Source organism: Alosa alosa, chromosome 17 (assembly GCF_017589495.1).
Source record: "Alosa alosa isolate M-15738 ecotype Scorff River chromosome 17, AALO_Geno_1.1, whole genome shotgun sequence".
In the NCBI taxonomy this organism is placed as follows: domain Eukaryota; kingdom Metazoa; phylum Chordata; class Actinopteri; order Clupeiformes; family Clupeidae; genus Alosa; species Alosa alosa.
This window is the reverse complement of record NC_063205.1, coordinates 19,059,735-19,085,484: the sequence shown is the minus strand read 5'-3', so window position 1 is coordinate 19,085,484 and position 25,750 is coordinate 19,059,735. Positions and strand designations below refer to the sequence as shown.

Below are 25,750 nucleotides of genomic sequence, written 5' to 3'. Positions count from 1 at the left end.
ATTCACTATCAGAGACAGTTGATAAAGCGAACATTCCCATTCACTTTCCGTTTACTGTGCTAACGTTAGCTTAGCTAGCTAGCTAGCTCGGTTAACGGGGCAAAATGAAAGTATTCATTCCGTGTCCGAAAGAGTGTTTCATTGGCATCACACACAAACAATGACTGTAAAATAGTATACAAAATTATATGTATATGTTATTATTGCTTATTCAGAGAAAAGTTTGTTTTGACACGCCTATTTAGGAGTCCGGAACTAGTGCCATTTCGTTCCATTGGTGAATCGTCTTATGATTAATCTTAGTTAACTATAGAATCTTTGACTGTATGTTTATGTCTCTGTATGTTTCCATGTGACTCCTTACATATACTTAAGACGGCCAATGTTTTTTACATACAAGTTACCTCATGTCAGTACCATATCAGTAGCTGAATCATCAGTTTAGTGTCGTATGAAATGGTAAGACATACACAGAGAAGCCTGTTTTGTATGTTGGCTTGTTCAGGTGTGGTCCTGACTGGTGCTAGTGCATAAACTGGCAACCTCACTATAAATAGACATGGCACATCAAAAAAAAAAAAAAAAAAAAGAGCAACATAGAGTATGCAAATGAAGTTTGAGACTGACCCAGAACTCTGACTTCAGTGGCCCACTCACACCAACGCGAACAGGAAAGGAGCAGAATTTAAATTTGATGTAAATCCAGTTATTTCATTTTTCAAGGTGATCGGTCAAGATCCACAAATGCAGCTTAGGGAAACATCTATTCTTTCACATGAACAGTACCACCAAAACTAAATTTGTAGAATGCCTGTAAAAAAAATCTAAAATAAGTGGTAAATTGCTGCATGCACGTTCAATGCAAGCACATCACCGAAAGTAAGTTAGTGTGGCTTATGGGGGTTTTCATGACTTAGAACATGCAATGGTTAATGGTAACTTAATTATAAATAGATCTTGATTTTTACTAATTTTGTTGTAATTGGCAAATCAATGTTTTCAAGTACATCTACTCAAATATGCACTGGCTCTAAGCATGGTATGGAAATTGAGGCCAAATTACAGTGGTCCTTTCTTGAAGCCGACCCCAGTTAAGCACTCATTTTTGAGTGCTTCCAGTCACTGGTATACACCAGCTTGTATACAACAGTTATCAACAGGAAGTACCTCTAGTAATTCAACTTCAAAAGGTTAACAAATAAAGATGATGCATATTTATTTTAAAAGAATCTTACAGGAGCTACATGAACATAACATAAGAAAGCATTAAAAGGCTAGAAAGAGTCCAAAACATCCTAAACCAGATCCAAATGCTTTGTAGAAATCAAAGCAAAGTATTTACAAACAATCGGCTTGCTATTTTAGAGAGTATCCTTTTAAGAAAGCCATCCTCAAATGAAGATGAAAAAAGTAAAACCTTATTTCAAACACACTTGAAACATGTAATTTGTACATTTTTAAAACAATATTCAATAAAACTCAAGCCATGATGGCGATTTTGCATGGGTCACATTCAAGACTTGATTGACTTCATGGAATGACCACTGGATTCACTTTTAAAATGTTCCCAGAAAGCACATCTCTAGTCCTCCAGCGTGTAGTTGGGGTTGACGACCAGCACCACTTCATCCTCAGGAGTCTCTGTGCCACTGCTCTCGGTTGAGCCCTTCAGGCCCGACTGCGACAGCTCAATCAGGATGTAGTCCTGTCAATGGGAGATAGAACGCAGTGTCAGGTAAAAAAAAAAAAACATATCAAGTAAAATATAATATCAAAAATATAATATCAGGTAAAATATAATAAACAAACTGAACGAGTCACTAAGGTGTACAGGTGTTTGATCCCGCCTCTCAAAGTGATCAAGACTTGCGTTGTTTCTGACTAGCGAGTAGATCCTCAAATAACATTTAGCTTAAAGTAGAGGTTTAGTTTAGGCCATTGTCAAAATGGAGGTTCCAATATATGTCAGTTGTGTTCTTTTGTCTGTTTGCTTTTTTTGCATTACAGTGCTTTGAAAAACCGAGACGTTACTACTGGTTCCATTGGCTGGAGGTGGTGATACTCACATAGTGCACCAGTCGGTGGAGGACCTTCTCTATGAGGGCCTTCTTGTTGATAAGCTCCTCCTCGGAGTCGATCTCAGACTCTATCTCCTTTAGGTACCAGTTGACCACTGTACTCTTTTTCAGTGCAGCCTCATCTTCTTCTGCAAACACAAAAGGGGAATATGTTAAGTTTTCACAATGGAGAAAGTTCTGGAGTGTGTCTATAGGCCATCTTTACAGAGTGTATGATGCATATTTGGACCTTAACACTATTTGTTCATACACTAGCTCACCTACAATCTCTTCTCTAATTTCAGGGTGGGTAGACAGACACACTTCATATAGGTAATCTGTAAATACACTCACCTTCCTCTGCATGCCGTAGGTGCAACACCAACAAGTTAGAGATGCGGCGATACTCTGCAAAGGAGAGTCGCATGGCAGGTTTGGCTGCAGACTGTTTCTCTGCATCATCGGCATGGCCATTTATTCCATTAACGTGTCCATTGACCTGCCCATTCACTTGTCCATTAACATGGCCGTTAATACCTCCATTAGGTACATCTCCTGTAGAGAACGAGTTGTAATGCAAGTTGAGTTAAGAGAAGGGGAAATTGATAATTTTTAAAATGATTTTAAAAGCAGAAAACTATTGATTCATTCCATGTAATTTCATCCTCCCATCACCCATAGTCAATACAAATGAAATTCCAACTGCAATCAATTACATGTTGCACAGAGAGGGTCAAAAACAGGACTACCATTCATCTGGTCGCCATCTTCCTCCTCCATGGCTTCCACCTCATCGTCCTGATCCAGGTTGACATCAGGAGTCTCCACCCTGATGATGGACTTGTTTAACAGCCTGAACGCCTCCTTTACATGCTTTGGCTGAACCTATAGAGAGAGTGCGAGAGAGAGAGAGCAACCTCAGTAAATGAAACCATGTCAGCAGAACAGCATTCCACAGAGAAGTATGACAACAGGAGTGGATTGGTCTCCTACATTAATGCCAACATAATGTGTCAACACATGCACAGTTGATTAATGACAAATAAAAGGCACGTTTATTCGAGTTAAGATTCAGACAGGAAACTATGACCTACAGCTCACTTTACATACTGGTAATAGCCTACTGCATTCTGGGTCCTAGCAGCACTAATTACATCAGGCCGACAGAGCCTCATTATGCTACTCAATGACCGTTCCCAGAAGCCTACTGGCACCATAGCAACCGTGACCCAGTGGAGGCTAGAGGGCTCACCTCGTCACAGCAGTGCATGCGTGCCATGGCCTCCGACAGACGGATCATGCTCTCCAGCTGCCGCACGGTGATGCGCCACGCCGACTTGGTGACGCCGCCCGATCCATCTCGCTGCCGCAGCCGTTTGTACTGCTCCACGATGAAGTCCTGAGACTCTTGGGAAATCTGTTCAGGTGGACACGTCACATGTTAGTTTGGGTGATCACTCTTCACTGGATGCTTGAATAGTATAATCATTCTATGTTACTTATGTGTTTTAATTATTATTTAACACTTTTAAACTATTGCCCTTTTTATGCGTTTTAATTATTACTTCTTAATCACTTTTAAACTATTGGTCTTATGCACTTATATACTATTACCCATTTGCTTGTGTTTATGTAAAGCACACGGAATGACCTCTGTATGAAATGCGCTATATAAATAAAGTTGACTTGACAGAGTGAATACTGCAGAACATCACAGACAACAAATGATAGTTCTCATTTTAAAATCATTGAAGTGCGAAAAACTAAAATGAAAAATGTCTAAAGTCAATGGACGCTTACATTTTCCACCTTGTGTTTATATTATGATCAACCAGATGGAAAAAAAAGTAGTAATGGCCCCATGGAAAATGAGGACAGCCAAGTGGCAGCTTTCTGTTAAAATCACCTTTGGTTTGAACTGCCTGGCAAAGAGCAGATATCTGCGGATCTCATCAAGGGTGTACAGACGGTCAATAGACTGCTCAATTCTGGAGTGGAGGTCGACTATACGTCTGGCAATGGCGTAATCAGTCACCTGAAGAAATGGGCGAGAACAGATGAGGTAAGACACACTGACTGACTTCCTCACACACACACACACACACACACACACATTAATGCGTCCTCACCTCATTACATTCATCTACTAAGATGAAAAACAGGTCAAAGCGGGACATGATGGGAGCGCTGAGGTTGACATTCTGCTTCAAGGATTTGGAGCGGTCGTAGCGTCCACTGACAGGGTTGGCCGCAGCCAGGATGGAGGTGCGGGCATTCAGCGTGGCCTGGGCACATGGCAAGACAGAAACTTGTTACTTCTAACTCACTTCTTACCACAAGAGGGCAGTGTTTGAGCTAGTAAAACCAAGCACAAAACCCAGTTTGTCAAAGAGCAAGATTAACACTAGAACTGTTGAAAATAAAAACGTATAAACAATTTTCTACATACTGTAGCGCTGAGAGATTAAGATGTGGCCTTACCTTGACCCCAGCTTTGGTGATTGAGATGGTCTGCTGCTCCATGGCCTCATGGATCGCCACCTGGTCCCTCGTCTCCATTTTATCAAACTCATCAATGCAGCACACCCCCTGCAAGCATGGACACACAATTTCAACCAATATTCACTTGAACTTCATTTCGCCAAGCATTATCTACGGGGATGGACTGTGCACTTAGACCCAAACAAACGGTGCCTTCATCTTCAGGTAGCCGCTTAATGTATTGACTTAAAGAAATGCACGCTGTACTTCACATGCTGTGAATCCCAGCATGCATCGTTTTAAGCCAGTGCTGTAAATGGCTACCGAAAGACGAACGCACCGCACTCGTGCTTTAGAGAGAGATATGAGTCGTAGCTCACGTTGTCGGCTAACATGAGGGCTCCGGCCTCGATCACAAACTCGTGGGACTCCTCGTCTCGCACCACGGCTGCAGTCAGACCAGCAGCACTGGAGGCTTTTCCACTGGTGTACACAGCCCTGGGGCTGAACTCCTCCACGTGCCTGGAAGACAAAAGGCCATAGATAGGGTGGAGGTGAATAGCGATAGACAGGGGAAAGGAGGTGAATGTGAAGGTGGAGGGGAATGGCGATAGACAGGGGAAAGCAGGTGGAGGGGAATGGCGATAGACAGGGGAAAGCAGGTGGAGGGGAATGGTGATAGACAGGGAGAAATGCAAAAAGGAAAAGGAGGTGGAGGGGTGACCGGTTTAGTTTCTCTGATGTACAGTACATACAATGATAACCGGCGAAAGTGTAGTGTTGCCAATGCAATTTCCCACAATGTTCATTCATGCCAGAAAATTGTAAGGTTGAGATGCCATAGCAAAAGGGACTTTGGCCTCTCCTCAGCCATGACTACCATGTAAATAAAAAGACTGCGACAAACTGTGGCTCAGGAGTTACTCACTTCAGGAACTGGCTCTTGGATGTACTGGGGTCTCCAACAATGCACACATTGACATCTCCTCTCAGGGATGTGCCCTCCATTGTTGTCTTGGGGACTCCACCAAAAAGCATGAGCAAGATGCCACGCTTTACCTCATCATTACCTACACACAATGAATGCATTACACTTTTCAAAATAATTGAATGCTATTTGAATGGCATCAATTCTGATGTCAAAGCATGAAATTAAGTATATTACAACAGCACTGAACATTCCTAAAACTACATTTAAGTAATTAAAGGACTGTGGAGGTGAGACCTTTGCATCTATATATTTTATAATATAAAGTGCTAAAGGAACTAAAATGCAAGTCAAACTCTATGGACATCACCACATGGGACAAACAAGTGAACAAATAAGACCAGAGATTTGACTGACCATGGATGGTAGGGAAGAGACTGGTGCAGAGGTTGTGATAAAGGTTTTTGTCCTGGCTCATCTCAAACACCTTCTCCCACTCCTTCACAGACATCTGGTTCTTGATGCTTTCCGCAGTCTGCTCCTCGTCACGGATCTCCTTACCACCAAACTATAACAGTCAGGGCAGAAGACGACTCAAGCTCACATGGGACTCATTCGGGTCAAAAGAAATGGCTATTAAGATGAACCAAAATTACCACCTTTAAGTAAGAAGCAATGATTGTTGAAACGAATATCTAGTATGTCAAATTAAATATCCCTTCTTGCTCCCTACTTGTACATGTATTCTAATGGTAATAATGCTTACATGTCACTAATTAAAATGGAGTAGCTGAGAATCACAGAAATTAAGTAGTGGAATACAAAATGCAGAATGGAGGCTTAGTGTGTCAACCTACCCTAGGGTTGGTGGGGGCTACATGGCAGGCCAGGAAAGCCAGCTTGTAGGAGAGTTCCCGCACACCCAGCGCCTTGAGCCCACGCAGGCCCTCGTTCTCATAGCCTTGGGCCCCCGCCGTGCGAGTGCTCGTCTCACTGCGCACACCTGCACACACAGAGGGGACACGCAAAACATTACACATCAATATCAATCACAAAGATAAATAAAAGTAAAGCACCAAACACAACATACGGGGAATCATTAACCAAGGTGTCAGAGTACTGAAATTCCACACAGGCTTGGCCCCCCCCGTGTTTGTGTTGGTCAAATCCCTACCTGGGGTGGCCAGCTGGGAGACGTCAGGGACAACGATGAGTGACCCAGTGAAGTCGCATTTGTCGCCGGCCTGGGCGGACTCCACAGCCTCAGCCCGCAGGATGATCTCCATGCTGCGGGGGATGGACCCGCGCGGCAGCTCCGCCTGGGTCTCCTGGATACGCACCTGAATTCCACAACAGAGTCTGGTCAGGGTCTATCTCCTCAACAAGTTTGCATTATACTTGTTTTTGACATTAGGGGATTAGAGGAAGGTGTAGTGATAGAAAACAGCCACAATGATGCTACTAACTCAAGGAAACTTAACTGACACTTAAACATTTGAGGTACATGAAGGAAACATCAGTATACAGCAGAAAGCTGCAACTGACTGATGTAAACTTAAGATAGGTTTTCAACCCAACATAATATTTAGGTAGCAAGGGACGTGTCCACAGATCAAATCCCTGGGGCCCTTTACCTTCTGGAAGTCTATGAACTTGGATTTGTTGGTGTCGAGGAGGAAGCGCTTGCGGTTGTTGCAGACGGGATTGCGGCAGATGCTGGGCTGCGTGTACTTGAACTGCTGCTCCACATCCTTTACCACGCCCTGGCAGTCCAGGCAGAGGAACGTCCCACTCACCAGCTCCGGATGGACCGGGTGGGTGCGGACTACCTGGCCACTGATTCGGACCAGTGTCCCAATGCGCAGAGCGGTCAGCTCACGGATCCTGAACAGTTGGAAGGTTAAACAGGTAAATGAATTGTGAAACAGTGGAAAAGATAAGCATGATGGTATCATTATCAATGTGATAAAAACAAATATTGTTTAGTTGAGTTTTGAACAATGGAATGGCACATGTGCAAGTTTTTGTGAGGTCTACAATGATTTGCATTTCTTACTTGTGTCTGGTTGGCAGATCTTGGATGGACACATAAAATTCTTTAGATGCTGGAACGTTGCCATGATCCCTCGCAAAGTTCCTTACAGCACGGCACAGGTGAGGATAAACTCTGTTGGGGATAAACTCTGATTAAGACTCTTTAGTAATTAGGTACCGAGCTTGTCTCATCATTTCCCATTGCCATAACACTATGCAAAATCTATCAATTTATAAAGAACCAAAAAAACATAAATCCTGCCAGGTTTCTAAATCCAAAGAGAAAAACAGATAAAACACAAACAAACATCAACCCCTCCATGCTGACTCCATGGCTACAGACCGAACAGTTGGTGTAGCCTACATAACACGCAAGACTACTCAATACACCCAGACAAAAAGCATCACCATCCAAGTATACCTACTTGAAATAGGCAAGGATATGTATTAACATTTGGGATTGATCACAGTATACCTACTACAGGTAACTACTGCATCCCAGTATACCCACTACAGCAAACTAGACTACAACACTGGCCGAAAAGTACGTTCAACACACAACTGGTACCAATGTTAACTTACCTGTAAAACTCCTCCTGTATGGTAGTGGCAAGTTCCTGGTTGAAGCCCTCCAAGTCTGTGAAGCTGACGAGCAAGGTGTTTCTCTCCGGCCGAATCAACTCCTCTGCGTCGCGCAGATATTTCAGTTCGCCGTCACTATTCTGAAATCTTTGTACACAATGCAATCATTTGTTAATCATTTCACCTAGATTTAAAACACACTTTATCACACAAAATTGCAATCGTTCAAACGCCAATGTGGCCCTACGCTTCAACTTGCCACGTTAGCGACGGAGGCCGAAGTTAACCAGACGATACATGGGACGAGTAGAAAATACATTCACGTAAAACATTTCATCTGCCTGTCAATTACACTGGGATTTTCGACTAGATGGAATTGTGCACACGATGACCTAACGATACATAACATTAATCGCCATATTTAACATTTGGTTATGGGGGCCTTTGATCAAATCTACCGGGGTCTTACGAAGACAAAGGCAGACATCGGCCGTAATGATACGTTAACGTTAGCAGTGCTAATTGTTAACAGCTACGTTTAAGCCGTGCAATTATTACAGTGAAATGACAAAAGTTTAGGTTTGCAGTTAGATATTAAGTGTTACAGGACACTGCATCGACAGAACAATGACATTTGTTCTAAAGTTAAACTGCTAACTATTAACGTTAACTTCGCTAACCAGAGAACAAGGGCTTGCAACTTACTCTTCCAAGAATGCCTGGAACAATTTTTGACATTTCTCTGCCAACTCATCCTTCACCGTCTGTCCCGGATTTTCCAGCGCAGGTTCGACGAGATCCATGATGCTTTAATTCCTGAGTTACTTCTTTTGATGTACTACACAACAACTTCAAGCACGTTCTCTCTTACCCTGCTGCCACAATGAGAAAGTTTCGCGCGAAAACCTACCATGTGACCATTTTCGCGCCACCAGCCATGTAGCGTAATAAATATCTGGCGCATGATTGGATGTCGAAGATAAGATGGGTGTGTTTTGCAACTTCCACAGATCCAACCGCCTATAACAATTAAATGCGTGTGTCTCGTTTGCATGAAATAATGGATTAAAAATATTTAGCAACACATTTTCAGTTATCGTGGAGCACAAACAGTAAGCATTTGAACATCTACTAAAAAAATGGGCAGGCTAAATTCAGAAAACTTTGCAGAATGGGAACAGCAGGTTAGGTTAGAGTGGCAAGTAGTGTGGGAAATCCTTTAGGAGTGTAACATGCAACTCCTCGTTTAGGCAAATAACAATTGGGGATTATCACCGGACACCCAGCATTGCATAATATGCCATATGACAGTTATTCCAGCAGATGCAGTGTGCACAAGACAACACACTCGCTGCACAATAACCAATCAATCATGATTATGAGATGCAAAGTTTCTCAAAATTATTTCGAGTAGATAGATTGTGTCCTTTTTTCCCTAGTCTGTTGTAGGCCTACAGAAAACATAGGGGTAATGATGAGCGTAATCAGCATAGATCAGAACACTAAAACTTCTCTGGCGTAGTTCTTTCTAGTAGGACTTTTATTTGTTTTATTTTGTTTTTCCTTCAGAGACGCAACCCGGAAGAAGTTTCTGCATCTATACACTGCAGTGTTACGTAGTGGGGCCGATGGGGTAGTCCAAATGAGGTGGGAAAGTGGAAAAATAAATATTTTGGCTTTGATGGCAGTGTTTTACTTATAGCTGCATATACCATTAACAACACAGTTTCTTCTGTGTACTATGTTCAAGAAGATGGCTGAATTTGGACCAGATTCCGGAGGGAGAGTGAAGGTATTGCCATGTAACGTTAGCATGTTTGCTACCTTACCGTGCTTATGTACCTTACCAAATAACGTTATAGTCTGGCTTTATATTCATATAAGCTGTAATCAGAACAGTACATGTACATGATTCTAAATTATATCTCTAGTGCAAACCTGTCAGTCATGTCATTTTGCACTCGGATTCTTTTTGTTTTCTGTTAATGTTACCCACACAATATAGTAGCATTTTAGCTATTGTTAGCCACTGAATAGCTAACTTGTTATTAAGACTATAACAATTAATATTTCCTTTTGCAGGGAGTGACTATAGTCAAGCCCATTGTTTTTGGCAATGTTGCACGGTACTTTGGGAAGAAAAGAGAAGAAGATGGACATACGCATCAATGGACTGTATATGTCAAACCCTACAGAAATGAGGTTGTTGTCATGCTGCTAATCAATTTTGTGCAACGTTTTGGTACAGACTTGTAAACATTTGCCAGTTGTGCACAATTTAGTTTTGAGAGGAACAGTAAAAAAGAATGTGTTTGTCCCTATATTAGTAGTACTAAACTAGTAAGTTACTCCTGCACTCTCATCCTCTGGTAATAGTATTGATTGATGTAGTTCTATTTGCTCCCTAAGTTCTCTTCTGAATTGTAGCTTCAATGATATGCCTCCTTTGGGTTAAATATCTGCTATTACATAAGCTTTAAATGTTTATTGTAGTCTAGGCATCTTGTTTTTTTTTGTAACCAATGTTTTATTAAAATTGACTGTTCTGGGGGAAAAAGAAAGAAGGAAGCTACATAAAGAATAGTAATATCATAATGTTATATGTCAAATACATCTTTAATAGCCACTACTGAAGTTAATTTCATGCAAATTTGAACAACAGGATATGTCTGCTTATGTCAAGAAGATACAGTTCAAACTTCACGAAAGCTATGGAAACCCTCTTAGAGGTAGGCCATGTCATCCTTTTTCTTAAACCACACATGGGTTCTTCTCTTTCCTCAATCAGTCTTATGTTTTTTTTAACTGTTTATCATATACTTCATGGAGATTCTGATGCTGGCCCTGGATGTTGGTTCTGACATGTATATTCTTCTTGATTTTTGCAGTGGTGACAAAACCACCATACGAAATTACAGAGACAGGCTGGGGTGAATTTGAAATAATCATCAAAATATTTTTTATTGATCCAAATGAAAGACCGGTGAGTGAAACATTACAGTTCAATGTTTGCCTTTACATTCAGTCTTCAAAAACAGTGAACGCAAATGCTCACAATTGTTGGTAAAAACATTACCCTTCAACATAACAATGTGATCCTTTGTCAATGTCAGCCAACTGTTAGCATGTTGTGGAGAATAATGTGGACAAAGATGACCACTACCATCTAGCATTGTTTACATGTAAAATACAGATTGATTCGAGTTATATATGTTACCTGTCACTCTTTTTTCAGGTCACTCTTTATCACCTGCTGAAGCTTTTTCAGTCTGACTCCAGTGCCATGCCCAAGAAGACTGTAGTGTCTGAGTTCTATGATGAAATGGTGAGAAACTGTTATGCTTAAAATTGTTAGGTAGACAAATGTACACATACACTTTTAAGAAATGCCTTATGTTTTGGTCACTGATATAATATATACTCTGCATTAATTTGCCTTTATGATGTATGCATACTCACTGATATACCATATACAAATGCATACTGATATACGATATACAAATGCATGAATTTGCTTTTATGATATATGCACATTAAACTTAATGCATATTAATACATTATTCAAGGCGCTCTAAGCGATGCTGGGTAATGTCACTTCTGTTGACTTTCAAATAAAACAGAGAGCTAGCTCGCTACTTCCTCCCCCTCCCTCCTGTGCTGCTACCGTGCAATTGAAACTCTCCTAAATGCGCATCTCGTCTGTTATTTGCTGGAACAGTTTGTTATGTTTTTATGGGCTAGGTTTGCCCAGGTTGTTTTTGTTGCCATTTTTGGAGCCTGGGCTGTCCACAGAGATCACGTTTTTCTAACTGTGTATTTAGGACACAGACAGCTAGCGTTTGGTTAGGTGATGTTTGCAGTAAGTGACATAAAATGTCTTAGCGTGGCATCGCTAAGAGCACCTTAAAATTCAAGTAATAGTGTCTTGGAACGGAATACACCACAAAACCAGATAAATGTGAAAACAGGTAGGTAGTGTCACATTAGGCTGCCTGGCAATGAAAGAGTCTTTACGGGATTGAAATAGTAAAGAAAAACTGTCTTTGGATAAATCAATACTTGGCAGAAGAATCAAGAGCACTGTTTACAACAATTCCATGACATTTAAATGTACTTTACATTACATTACATTACATTACATTTGGCTGACACTTTTTTAACCAAAGCGACTAACAACATGGTAAACAGTAAGTTTTAGAACAATTCTCACAATTTTAGGACAGTTTAAAAAAACATTAGAGTACAGTAAGAATAAGTGCGTCGGTGAGTGCTGTTTTTAACAGTTACTTGTCAGTTTAAAACGGCTGGTGAGTGCTAGGAAGTGCTAGTGCTAGGAGTGCACTCACGGGACCATTGCTAAGCACTGTGTAGAGGGTTGTAGAGTATTGTAGCCTAGAAATCTAGACGCACCCTAGCGGCGGCAAATTAATTTGCTCAGCCTGTACGTCTAGTATCAAACCATAGGAATTTCTATTGGCTGACGCCGTGGACGTCATCCAATCACAGCGCTCTATTTTGTTAGAGAGTCTTAAGGCGGGCTTAACAGGATGATGACAGTCCTACGACGGTGAACAACAAGGAAGGTGGCTATGGCGAACGAAGAGCGGTTGTTTGAATGGGCATTGGCGTCAACTTTGGAGGAGTTGGACTTGTGCTTTTCTTTGAAAGTTGAGCAACACAATGCACTTAAGTCATTCCTTTCGAAGAAGGATTTATTTTTGCCGACCGGATACGGATATGGTCGTAGCGCTGGCCTATTGCATGCCTAGGCAGTTTGAAAGACAATTCTCTGCCCGCCCCTTTGGATTAAGCGAGGTAAATGGGTCGATTCCAGACTATACATTTCAATGATATAGGATGGCCCGCCAGGCCATACACAAGAGTATTGTTCTCTGTTTGTGAATGTCCCTGATCTTAAGATCAAGCCTATTAGAGCTGTGTCATATAGTGTCATCATTGATGTACAGTATAGTGTCATATCTCATTGTCAGTAGTAATTGGAGTTATAATTGTGGTTAAAATTCAAATTTTATTCATAGCCTACCTAATTTGAATAGTTTATCATTGGTGTTGATGGCGGTCTGAATTTTCTTTTTACTTTTAAGTTTCAACTCCACAGAAAATGAGAAATTGTGACGTGATCTACATCGCCCACCCCTAGAGACTAGTATTCACTGGTGTTGATATGAGTGTAAGAGCCTGGGGTTTGGTTCCTCTAAAGGCGACTGTTGCGCTTCCTCCCACAGATCTTTCAGGACCCCACTGCCATGATGCAGCAGCTCCTGAACACTACTCGTCAGCTGACTCTGGGAGCCTACAAGCATGAGACGGAGTGTAAGCTGTTTTCTTTCATTGTGTTTATATTATCCTTGCCTATTTTCATTCCCTCCTACCCTGTTTTATTGATTTTGTTTATTTGTTTGTTTGTTTGTTTTTTCGTGTTTGTCTATCACATGTCAGAAATATAGATTAATTACCATGTTATTGATCAGCGTAGTACAACATTTAAGGGTGATCCATGAAACTAAAAGATAGAAAAAATTCACATCAGTCTCTGTCTGAAGTATTTTACCCTCCTTACTATATGACTCTTCAGGAGTGTGTTTTCCAAAACCATAGTTGCTAACCTGTTAGCAACTTAGTTGGTTGGCAATAGGAAATTGCATTGCAATCAACAAAGTTGCATGAACTATAGCTGCAGTGAGACATGTGGAAGTTTTGACTCATCAATTTTTGCAGATGATCGTTAATAAGCACTTTGTCCATCAAATGAAGGCCCGTAAGTGTTTATTTAAATCACATATCAATCCCGCCTCTCTATTTTAGTCGCAGAGTTGGAGCTGCGCACTCGCGAGAAGCTCGAGGCGGCCAAGAAGAAAACCAGCCAGGAGATCACGGAATTAAAAGAAAGGCTGAAAGCCAGCAGAGAGACCATCAACTTCCTGAAGGGAGAGATTCGCAAACTGGAGGAAGAGGACCAGATCAAAGACCACTGAGGAGGTCATAGGCTGTCCTCTCTACATTTACTTGAAGTGTTTGACGGGGCTTGCTGAATCAGAGTCAGATATAGCACCCTCACTATAGAGAGTCAGAGAGGGTATGTGACACAACATAGATTTAGTTCCTTTGGCATAAATAAAATGTTTTAAGGTGTCATCTTATATTTCGGCATCACTGCTTTTAGCTGAAGACATGTTTTTTTTTCTTTGCATATTTAAAGCCAATGCAGAATTCCTACTGTGTGCATCGGGTGCAAGATACCTAAAAGTTGTATTTAGTGACGTAAAACAGTCCAGCGTAAAGTGCTACACTCATGTGTGACTTTGACCTGAATGTATAGTGGCCATACAAACTGCAACCTTTGTGTTTTTCTCTCAGTGTGAGATGTAATCACTCCCATCTTGACTGTGCCTGCCTTCAGTACAAATGCAGCCAAGTGATAATGGAATGTGTTTGTGTTCTCTACTAAGTTAGACTATGGGTTGTGATCGTTTTACGTTTATTTTTAAACTAAAGTTGTCCATGGGTCATTTTTTAATGAAATTGTTCTCTTTTTCTTTCAGGTAGCAAACTCATTTTTTCATCAAAACTAGCTTGTTAGTCTGTGAAAGAGGTTAATTTAACTGGGGGACGGTGACTTGATCGTGTAACAATTTTGTGTACGTCTTCGGACATTTTGGAAAATCCCAAACATTTGGTTGTACATAGTGTTATATTTGCTTGTGTTGTTGAAATATTGATTGACCTTGTGTACTTTAAATGTCCTCACCATAAACAGTCAATGTTTTGTAGTAATACATTTGATTTGTTTTCTTAAACAAAACACTTTGGGAGCGAGTTTGACCGTATTATGTTTGGCTGGAAAGACAATGGTGAGTCAATGCTCTCCACATATACACTAATCAAATAATTTCACTTCAAAACCTGCTAAATACTCTCTTCCTGGTCTGAAATATCTATTAAAGGCAAAAACCTATAGGATCCTAATAAAAAAAAAAAAAAAAAAAAAGCTCATTTAGAAGAAAAGTGGTCAGACTGAAGAGGGTTTTGTATCTGAACTCTTCAAATATTACTGAGATATAAAGCATATAACACAGATGAAAGTGGGGTTTGTAAAGTAAAAATATCCACATGACTGATTTTCCTTGCTAAACAAAATCATAGAGGGGTCTTTCGTTTATCACACACTCTACAATTAATGTAAATCTGACTATCTGGAATGAATGAACATAACAAATATCAACAATTTTGGCTAAAGACAGTTACATTTTGACTAGTCAAAATGACATATCTGGATGTGCAGTTGTGCTAATTAGAATCAACTGGTTTAGAGAATGGTGGCAGGATGAGGTGGCTTCAGCGTAGTCAGCGGGCCTACCCATACAGTTTAAGAGCAGAATATAATTAAAATCAACATGAATTTAACATACTTTTTAATGTTTTTATTCATTCTGAGTATTTTCTGTGATGTACAAACTCAAGTCAAAGCATGCCTTCATTTTTTTGGTTTACAGGAACTTTAACTAATTCACGTTGTCACTATAGCCATATTCTTGGAATAGCACTCTGGCTCTGCAATCGGAAAACAAGCACAGTGACTCGGACCGATCCATAAAAATCTCAGACAAATCAGTGGGCTGGAGAGTGGGGCGGATTTGTTTATGCCCATCTTTAATAATGCCTGTCTTTTTTGACAAGGAAGATCATAGATTCAAAACAAAATAGGCTAGACACACAGAAAAAAAGGAGTCATAAACAGACCAACATGAATTAAAACAACATCAGATCCAGCGGACCGAGATGGTAAATGTAACAGAACCAAAATGAAAATGAAAATTTGAATGTTACAGTTTTGCCGGGATGATGGGCTCAGGTGGGGCTTGAGAATTCCCCACCTCCAAAGTGAGGAATGACAATGGGAATGACAGAAAAGTTTGAGAACCACTTAAGCTGAAATATTGAACAGAGGGGTATTCCAAGTGCATGGTTTAGTAGCATAACAAACCTGGGTAAGTTAACTCAGAGTAGGTGGTAAACCTCCTAATAGAAGAGCTGTTTGGCTTCATTCGCCTAACAAAACAATGCCATAGGGTCTTGTTGTAAGAGGTTTACCACTTGCTCTAGTTAACTCACTAAACCACGTACTTGGAATACCCTCTTGGAAACGAGCACTGTAACTTTAACCAAGCGTCACTTTTGGGAACACCTACTTTTCCAAGTTACCATGACCCGGATGTAGTTGTAGTAGAGATTAGCTCCAGAACGAGGCCCAATGCAATGAAGTAGGAGTTGCTGTGCGATCGAGCGATTTACAAGGCAGGACGGACTACAACATTAACTTGAATATGTTTGGTTACTATTTACAAACGCAGTAATATTATCGGATATTTGCGGTCGGTCGGCTACAAATAGAGCACTGAGAGGACCGAGGACTGTGAGATGGCTTTGTCGGCTGTTTAGAATCCCGTAGTCCCGTAGAATGGGACGTATTTGAAGTTTTGTGTTTGTTTTTTGGCGCTCTGGGACAAGAGTGAGAGAGTTTCATATGGGCTGTTAGTCCAAAACAAATCCAATAACCCATGTTAGCTTGTCTGCTAACGTGTGTTAAGTTACATCTGATTGCAAAAACTTTGGGTTCGAGGAAGTTTTCCTTTTCAGTTGCATCCATCCTCCTGCGACGGATAAATTAACTTACCACATCGTAAGTAAAGTCTCTTTCTGAACTTCTTGTTGCCTTTATAGGGAGATAGAATAACTTAGATGGTTGTCTATATGTTCGCTAACAGTTGTAATGTAAATACATACGGTAGCGTAAAAGGAGAAAATAATGTTTGGTATTTGATGTTTAGTTATGCGCTAGCTGTCTTTAATAGCTAACATAAAGGCCAGCGACGCATCGCAAGCGCTGGCCAGCTGTTTGTTTATGCAGCGATTACTACGAGATTTTTTCTGCACCAGAGTTGGCTGATCTGATTGATGAAAAATGTGGGGTTTTTTTATCCTTCGCAAATTCTTAACCAGATAGCGCGCCAGACAGAAATTTGTTAATCAAGCTTACCGACTTTGTTGTGTATAGCAGATGTCAGCATAGGCTACCAATAATTAACGCTATAGATAGGACAGTAACCAAGACCTCAATCTTTCCATGTCTTGTCACCATGTTAAAATTGCATCGTAGGACTACAGTTTCATGTGGACTTGGCCTTATTATTTGTTATTGTCAACTTTTTTATTATTATTGTAAGCCTTTGCATTTAATAGCTCGCTTGCGTTAGGACATAATATCGGCAGTGCAAACTGGGGTGTTAATTGGTTAGAGGTCAGAGTTGATGTAGCCTGATCAATCTCGGTGTAGATTAGGAAAATAGGAATGTGGGTAAGCGGCGAGTTAGATCCCAGGCAGTGTTAACCACAACGACGAGCTGGAATTTAGTAATCTGACGAAACATTACATTGAATTTATGTGTTATTCATGCACTTTGGCTGCGTCTTTTAGGCATTTTTTGTGTCATGATGATTTTTAACGCAGGGAATAACAATCCAGTTAAAACATGCTGTGAGAAACTGGATTACCATAATTACCATTTTGTACATTTGTGTTAAAATGTCTGCATCGTGTCATACATTTCTTTCTTGCGTGTAGTATTTTCAGTCTATTATCCTACTCATGAAATACTGTTCTTGACAACTAAAGTGTCTAATGTGACATTACACCAATGTTCTGTGGCAATATGGACCCTTTCAAGAGAGTTCCATTATCAGCATCATAGTTGGCCCCACAAGACTTCCTTTTTAACATTCCATATGTTATCTTAATGCAGAGGAAGTAGATTGGGGCCCAAATAGAACGTTCAAGCATTGTTTTTGTTTTTATTGTTGAAAGGGTCTATAGATTCTAGGAAAAACTAAATGAGTAACTAAAAGGAAGAATGAGCTGGGTCACACTAATCGTTAATGTGGTTGGGAAAACAAACTGTAATGTTTCAGGTGAGAGACCACAAAGACAAGTTCAGTGTACTCTTTGGCGTTTACCTGAAAATAATAATTTAATAAGGTGTTGTAGTGAACAGGTGAGTTTTAGTTTGGGTGGATACGGTTTCTAAAACTTACTTCGACCAAGCATCAGCATCTTCTTGGATGGATGAATTTACTGCGTGAGCTCTACAACCCCGACAAAGTATAGCCTGATCTATTAATTTATGTACTGTCAATATCTAATGAAATCGTACACATTGTATGTGTATCAACATTGTCCACCTATTGTTTTAGAAGAATGTGTGTGTGTGTGTGTGTGTGTGTGTGTATTAGTGAGCCTGAGGAGAATGAATGGACTTACCTGCCACACTTGAGCATAGTTGTCTGAGCACATGACTAATTACCTGTTTAAATAGTCTCTGAGCCATTTAGTTACCAGCCAGGGGTGTGTTTCCCAAAACCATAGACTAATTTGTTAGCAACTTAGTTGGTTGGCAATGGGAAATTGCATTGCAACCAACAAAGTTGCTGTCTTATTAGTTAGCTACTATGGTTTTGGGAAATGCACCCCAATCAGGGAAGCATTGCAAGTCATTCCATGAAGACGTGACCATTTAGTATCATAACAAGCCAAATTCTTTGATCATATAGCTTAACATTTTGTGTGAGAAGGGAGAATCTGCTTGGTGAAATGTGATCTATGAGGATAGCTTTATAGCTTCATTGTGTTGATGCCACGTCATAATTACACTGATTGCTTTGCAAATATACATTAGCCCAAATTTCCTTCTTGTCTCTCCTATGTGATACTTTCAGCTAATCATTAGGAAGTTCTAGCAAAGTGATCAGGGCACTGAAAGAGAACCACAAGGCTCACATTGTGTGTAACCGCAGAGCAAGTCACATCATAGTTTGTAATAAATATTACTCAGCAAGGTAGGCATTTGTAAAGATGCTGTAGGCAAGAAACACTTGGACAGAGTGGCTCCAGTAATACGTGAATCATGGTGGTTTATTGCAAAACCATATCATGATCATCTTAAGAGCCATCAAGTGGAAAATCCTGGTGGAAAAATCCTGGTGGACGCTTTAAGGACTTTTGTGTTCATTAATATTTTCCAAAAGTGTTGTTTGTGTTTGTCCCTAAAATTAATTCACACAATTTTTCCATTAACACATATATGAAATGGAATGATTAGTGGTTTTATATACATTGCATACTTCTCGCTTCGCCTTGCACCTTATCATAAACCACCGTTGTGTAGACGGAAACTCTTATTCTCACAAGATAACCTTAAATGGAAGTTTAAGGGTTCTTTTTATATGGTGGGTATGACTTTGAATGCCCCCTTATATATTAGGCTGTTACTTGCATTAGTGGACTTGAACTGTCAGTCTGTTATTCCCCAGTGTTGTAAAGCCTCGAGGGCGTCAAGGTTTTTAAATTACGTGCTGTAAGGATGATTGGGTGTGCCAACAGTTTTTCATTGTCTGTGTGTGTGTGTGTGTGTGTGTGTGTGTGTGTGTGTGTGCCTTTCAGTCTAGTGCAGTCATATGGTTTTGGCCTTGTTTCTGAATAGCACTATTTGCTTTCTTTCAGTTCTTACAATCCTTTTTTTTTAACTTGTTCCCGTTTCTTACCCTTTCTGTAGTTGTCAAGTATTGTGTTGTGGATATTTTGTAGGTTATATAGATAATAAGTTCATTTTGACGTTTTCAAATGGGCTAGACCTAATTTAAGGAATTTGTAGTATTGTGCAAATACTATAAGTGTACTTTTACAGTAATATCTATAACATGATCAATGAAAGAATCATTTTAAATGGTAAGTTAACCCATATGTGAGCTCATGTATTTTCCTCTTCTGGTGCATACAATCACTCTCATCATGTCCAGTTTATCCCGATTCAAGAAGTCTCTTCTCTCAATAACCTCTCCCAGGCTCAACATGACATGAACCTTGTTACCGTGAACACAAGCTAACAAAGGCCAAAAACACAACTGTAAATTAATAATTGAAAGCATGAGCGCACATCAGACACAGAAGAGCAGACCTCTGGTGTTTTTCTCTCGTTAGCTCTCAGTTCATCTGAACAGGCTTATTAAAACAGTTAAGTGCTAAACAAGTAGCCGCCTTTGGGGTTGTTTTGGGCTGTTTTTGGGGCTTTGTGCTGCAATTGTGGGAATGATTTGCTGTTTTTAATATCTTCCTGCCCCGACAGGAGAGCAGGCCCCTGATGGATTTGTGGCTGCTGTTTGCCCAGTGTGTCAGCCCGAGCTTTATGGTCCGCCTAATCGCCCAGCGGAGTCTCTCTCTGACGTCCTCTGTGACGCCACCTGCCACGCTTTTTGTCCGGTCATCGTGTCAGTCTTCGCTCCGATTAGATTGTTATCACCCTATTTATACTGCTGGGCGCAGCTTCTCAACTCCCTGCGCCCTACACCCTCCACTAGGAAACAGGCTAAGTGTATTGTGGTAGGGGTGGTGGTTAGGGTTTGTGTGGGCGGGTGGCACAGTGGGCGAGTGGGGACAGTGACCACGAGGAGGTGATGATTGCGTTTGCGTCTCTCGTTTTCAGTCTTTATGTGCCCGTCCTTCTATGCTGCGGTCTCTGGGAAGGTTTCCTGTATTGGTCCTGTCAGCATAAGAAGACACATAGATTTAATTTCAAAGTGATTTAATTTTAGAGTGTATGTGGGTTTTTTTTCTGCTGCAGGATTGTGCAGTGTTCGTAAATGTTTAAAATGTGGATGTCTGTGTGTGTGTGTGTGTGTGTGTGTGTGTGTGTGTTAATTCGTTCTCTGTCCGTGTGTAAGTGTATGTGTGTGCGTGTATACCTGCCGTTTTCTTAGTGTGACAGGCAGTTTTCTTAGTGTGTTTGTCAAATGGCATCAAGCACCTGGTGTCTGTGTGAATTGAAGGCGTCAAAGTGTGTGTGTGTGTGTGTGTGTGTGTGTCTGTGTCTGTGTCTGTCTGTTAGGGGAGCGGTGTCAGCCCTGAGCAGCGTTAATGTTTAATGGGAGAGCTGAATGTGCGTCAGCAGGCTCTCTCCTTGGAGGGGGGTCCTCATGCGAAGCGAGGCTACCACAGCCTCAGCAGCAGCTTCAAACCCACACACTGCTCACAACAGCTACCCTGAACCCTGGATCCTCTTCTCCCCATTCTAACTTTACTTTAAGACAGTTGCTTTCGCGAACAACTCAGTGTTGTTCAATACAAACACCTGGGCTCTTTCATGGTGGGTAGAGTTTTATGCCTTGTTTTCTGAATTTACCACTGGGTTGAGCTCACCGCAGAGGAGGACATAATTACTGGCTGAAGCTGAGTGGCTAATTTTTGTGGATAACCCGCAATTTTACTCTATCAGCTAGCGGGCGGGTAAACTGCTGAACCATGTGTGTCTGTGGCAAATTTAGTGTAAATGAAATGTATTTCGCACAGTGGTGGAAAATCCGTTTTTGTTAATTGTTTGCCTCACAGAATTACTGGACTGTCTTATTTGCAGGCCACTGCCACCCTTAGTTGTGCTCTTTCACTTTTATTTCTCTTTCACCCCCTTGATTCTCTGAGAGTGATTCCAAATGCTCCTCTGATGCTCCAAGACAACACTGTCTTGTCTTGTTTTCGGAATGAAGGACGGACCACTACAGTTAACGCGTAAATCGTTCTGGCCTGGGTGCGATAGTGGATGGATGACACAACAGGCGGCCTCTTTGCCATCTGATATGATGCCGGCCGGCGAGGTGTATCTCCCTCTGCGGGCACCTTCCAGAATGCCTTTGAACTCCAGATAACGTGGAGGAGCTGAGGCTACACTACGCTAGGCTCATTTGAGATGTATTGCTCCCCTGGCCAGTGGCAAACGGTAGGCTGGTAATGGCCCCAGTTTGTCAGTTCTGCAGGGGATGGAGAGCCAGGCTTGGCTCAGGTTTGGTTCGGTTCGGTCCTGTGCCGTGACTGGGAAGGAAAACCCTCAGCCTTCTTCTCTGCGGGCTCGGAAGATCTGAGTCGTGCGCCGCCAAAAAGAACCAGGAAATGTCTCTTGCATAAGACTAAACAAATGACGGCAAACTGTACGAATCCGTTGGCATTCCCTCCTCCCGCCACTGGGTCTGTTCCTCAGCACATACCTCTCGGCTGAGAGAATTTACGGAGGACATGCTGGCTCTCTTTGCCCTGTTTCATTTCAGCATGACTTGCCTTCTGCCAGAATGAGGTGTAACTCCACAACCTCGCACATGGTTCTCCTACAGAAAAAAGTAAACTCTTTACAGACATTGGATATAGTAAAATGAGTGAGTGGGCCCTGTCTGTCTTTTTTGGTTGTCGTTGTTGTCGTTTTGTCAGCAGTTAACCTAAGTGTTGGAAAAAATTCTGCTCATGTGCCTCAGTTGAAAGCGTTTCGTAAATGGACACCATGTCTCCATTTATATTTATAATATATATATATTTATTTTCTTTTTCAGAATTCCTGTGGGTTTTCCATATCAAGACAGAGCGCCATTGCTTGTACTTTTAGCATGCTGAAAAGGGCTGTGTGTGTGTATGTGTGTGCATGTGTTTTCCACAATTATCAATGGACGCAGAGTTACTTGTGATTCTTCCTCAAAAGTAAACAGAGATCTCCGACTAGAGCTGACCCACTCCTTTGATTATGTGGGATTTCAGCTCCCTCCCTCATCACTTACTGGCAGACGGCACCTTCAGAAGCCAGGCCTCTCCTGTTAGACAGAGTGAAGTGTGTGTGTGTGTGTGTGTGTGTGTGTGTGAGAGAGAGTGAGTGAAGGGGGAAAAAAGCAGAGGTGAAAGCTGTATTAGTCTCACAGATAGCCACACAATGAAGGCTGGCTCATAGTAAGGATGCATTCACGCTGAAACTGATTCAGACTACCCCCACACACACACACACACACACACACACACTGCTGCAGTTGGAATGCTGGTCGCTCAAAATGTCATAAATTGGAGTCTACCCAGGAGCGGGAGCAGAAAGCAGGCTTTTATGTATTGAGTGATATTGTGCTTTCCGTGCGAGGGCCCGGCTAGCCGAGACACTGTATTTATGAGACTTGTCAAACAGCTCCCTATTATTGTTAGCCCCCGCCGATATGAAAATAGTGCAGCAATAGTGTGCAGCCAGTGAAAAGGATTAAGAAGGTCGTGAGCACAAAGTTGCATTTTTGACTCCCTGACCTCCATTTAAGTTTTTTTGTTTGCGTGGGGAGGGCTCGAAAAGCCCATCTAAGCCTAATGCCACTGTATGTGCTTTTCAGGCAATAGTGAGGTGGTTTGGAGAGATTTAAACTGTAATTAGATGGAGCTTATTTAGCCCCCCCCCCCCCCGCACACCTTCCGAGACTGTTGCGTGCATGGCAGCGGACGGCTAAGAAGAAGTGCTGTGTAGCAGTGTAGTAGCAGCTATGGATTTCTTTTCTTCTCCCTCCCCCTTCTGAGGCTAAGCTCTCGTCCTGGATGCCAAATGGATTCTTTTGAGCAGAGGCGTTTTTGTGTGTATTGAGCGAATGCTTTCACATTCCACATGGTTCCACTGTACATTCTTTCAGACAAAGAGATCAAGTTGTTTCAGGGCCTCTTCACTCCCTCCCTCCATCCCTCCCTCTCCACCTCGCTGTCCTCTGTCTTTCTTTATTTCTTTATCTTTCTGCCCTTTCTTTCTTTCTTTCTTTCTCTTTTTCATTCGTTCTCTCCTTAGTTAGCCTGTCTGTGCCCCTCCTCTCTGTCTTCACTCTCTCCTTTGGTCCCTCTCCCCCCTCCCTTTCCCCTCCGTGCTCCTCCTGACCCAAAGTCGAGGCGGCGTAGACGCAGCGTCGGTGACCTCCCGATCCCTCCCTGCCTCCCGTAAAACAAACAGCTTTAGCGATGGCTCGGCAAACAGGGCCCAAAGCCGAGCGTCTGAATCACGTCTGAGTCACCGCAGCCCAGCGGCCCTGCGAGGGAGGCCTGAACGCCCCAGCTTGGAACTGGGGTGTGGAGATGGGGGGTTTGGACTGAACTGGCTTGGCCTCTGTGTTGGTTTAAGCGAGAGCCTCCCACAGTTGGTATTGCTTCATAGGGGGATGAAATGGACTAAGCAGGGCTCGTTTCTGAGAAGTTGTCACAAAGTGATTTCAAACGAGCCTTTTAAAAAAAAAAAAAAAAAAAAAAGAGAGTGGGCTAAGGGATGTTTGGGAGAAGGGGTTGGTGTTAGGAGGGAGGAGGGGGTGAAAAAACAACAAACTTTGCGCGAGGCTTTGATGCCTGGTGGTGGTTGTCGAATCATCCGAAAGAAACGTTTCTTCTATCCCCACCCGCCCCAATCCCTCCCTCCCACCTCCCCACAAATGACCCTAATTTGCTCCAGAGCGAAGCTTCAAAAGCAAACCGTGCAGCTTAGCCCATAAAGATCCCCATACGTGTCAAACCAGTTAACGCGCCTCGAAGGTTACAATTTTGCTTGGCTTGGCCCCCAACTGTTTCCCAACCAGGCAATGAACTTCACTCCTATTACTGTTATTGGTGTGTAATTACTTAGTAATGTGTTTCTCATCCAATTCGCTGTTGACACTGCTGTTTGCGTAGGAATGTGCCGCTCTGCAGTAACTTGTTAGAATGTCCGTGCGGTTGCTACTTACGTCGTCTTTATGGGGCACTGTAAACAACAGTAACATCCCAGCTTTTCTCTGTGTAACTGTGTTTTATATACATGTGTATAGTGGGGAGACGATGGAGAATGACATGCTTAGCAATTTTTTGTTTTTTCCTTTCCTTCTTTTTCTGTTCAGTGCGTGGTAATGATGTATGGTTAAGAAAAGGATTGCTGTAGGAGCACAAAGAGTACTGTGTACAAAGGAATAGGCTATTTAGTTGAGGTTCACTGATTTGATTCGTTTGTAGGTGGCCGTAGAAGCATCACCATAGCTAACAAGTATTTAACAGCCAACGATACACTCACGCACGCACACACACACACACACACACACACACACGCACTTCTACAGCTGTGCATCTGTTGCACAGAACTGTACTGCATGACCAGGTGACAGTTAGTAACAAATGGTAAGTTATCAGTTTATTTTTATTTTAAGTGTTTTAATTTGTTCCTCTTTTCCATGCTTCTATAGGGTTTCTTGAGTATTTCTTTGACTTTTTTTCTCAAAATCTAATGTATAGGTTTGTCTTTGCTTGAGTCTTTTTAAACCTTCTGTGATTGGTTTATTTTTGCATACAGTGGTGGGTCATCCCGCAAACATAGACTCTCACTCCTGAACATCACCTAAGCAAGGCTTTTGTGCCTGATTCTTCTCTTTCGCATACTGTCCTGGTCTCATGTAGGATGAGTGTAGGCTATATCTGTAGTATAGTCGGCTCATTCTCTCCCACCAGGATTTTTCCTTATGTGCTTGTGATGTCAGGTGAATGGGAAATAGGTGGCAAGTTACACATGCATGCCTGAGAATACCAGGGCTCTTTCTTTCTTTCTTTCTTTCTTTCTTTCTTTCTTTTTTCTTTCTCTCCTCCTACCCCCTCCTTCTCTCCATCTCCTTTTAATGTCGCTCTTCTTTCCCTCCTTCATTTTATATTATTACTTTCTCTCTTTTTCTCCTTTCATTCAACCTTTCTTTCTGTTTATCTTGTTTATGCCCCCCCACCCCTCATCTCTCGCTCTCTATCTGTCCTTGTCTCCTCCCTGTT

At 41.8% G+C, this 25,750-nt stretch overlaps 3 protein-coding genes across 5 annotated transcripts in view; 2 read left to right on the top strand and 1 right to left on the bottom strand.

Annotated features, from left to right (window-relative positions):
* Positions 1 to 1,191: 1,191 nt before the first annotated feature.
* On the bottom strand, positions 1,192 to 8,980 carry mcm6 (minichromosome maintenance complex component 6). The gene is made up of 17 exons (XM_048268333.1): positions 8,788 to 8,980; positions 8,083 to 8,229; positions 7,523 to 7,633; positions 7,101 to 7,350; positions 6,641 to 6,806; positions 6,324 to 6,469; positions 5,884 to 6,034; positions 5,467 to 5,608; positions 4,919 to 5,060; positions 4,539 to 4,646; positions 4,187 to 4,342; positions 3,964 to 4,092; positions 3,310 to 3,474; positions 2,807 to 2,942; positions 2,412 to 2,612; positions 2,067 to 2,206; positions 1,192 to 1,705 (listed from the first exon to the last, which is right to left on the bottom strand). The coding sequence occupies exons 1-17, from the start codon at positions 8,883 to 8,885 to the stop codon at positions 1,583 to 1,585; spliced, it is 2,511 nt and encodes an 836-aa protein (XP_048124290.1). The 5' UTR covers positions 8,886 to 8,980; the 3' UTR covers positions 1,192 to 1,582.
* Positions 8,981 to 9,130: 150 nt separating this feature from the next.
* On the top strand, positions 9,131 to 14,877 carry yeats4 (YEATS domain containing 4). Of its 2 annotated transcripts, none has more exons than XM_048267255.1 (8): positions 9,131 to 9,194; positions 9,652 to 9,874; positions 10,165 to 10,284; positions 10,745 to 10,811; positions 10,971 to 11,065; positions 11,318 to 11,407; positions 13,329 to 13,416; positions 13,909 to 14,877. In XM_048267255.1, exons 2-8 carry the CDS (start codon positions 9,824 to 9,826, stop codon positions 14,076 to 14,078), a joined length of 681 nt encoding a protein of 226 aa, XP_048123212.1. In that variant the 5' UTR covers positions 9,131 to 9,194; positions 9,652 to 9,823; the 3' UTR covers positions 14,079 to 14,877. The 2 variants fall into 2 exon arrangements, with proteins under 2 accessions (XP_048123212.1, XP_048123213.1); XM_048267256.1 differs by lacking the exon at positions 9,131 to 9,194 and having other exon boundaries at positions 9,672 to 9,729; positions 9,836 to 9,874.
* A 1,483-nt stretch (positions 14,878 to 16,360) lies between these two features.
* The window catches only part of frs2a (fibroblast growth factor receptor substrate 2a), a 57,830-nt gene continuing 48,440 nt past the window's right edge, over positions 16,361 to 25,750 (top strand). For both annotated transcript variants that reach the window (XM_048268311.1, XM_048268308.1), the window contains exon 1: positions 16,361 to 16,783. The gene's annotated coding sequence lies outside the window, so the exon portion shown is untranslated. The remainder of the gene's footprint in view (positions 16,784 to 25,750) is intronic.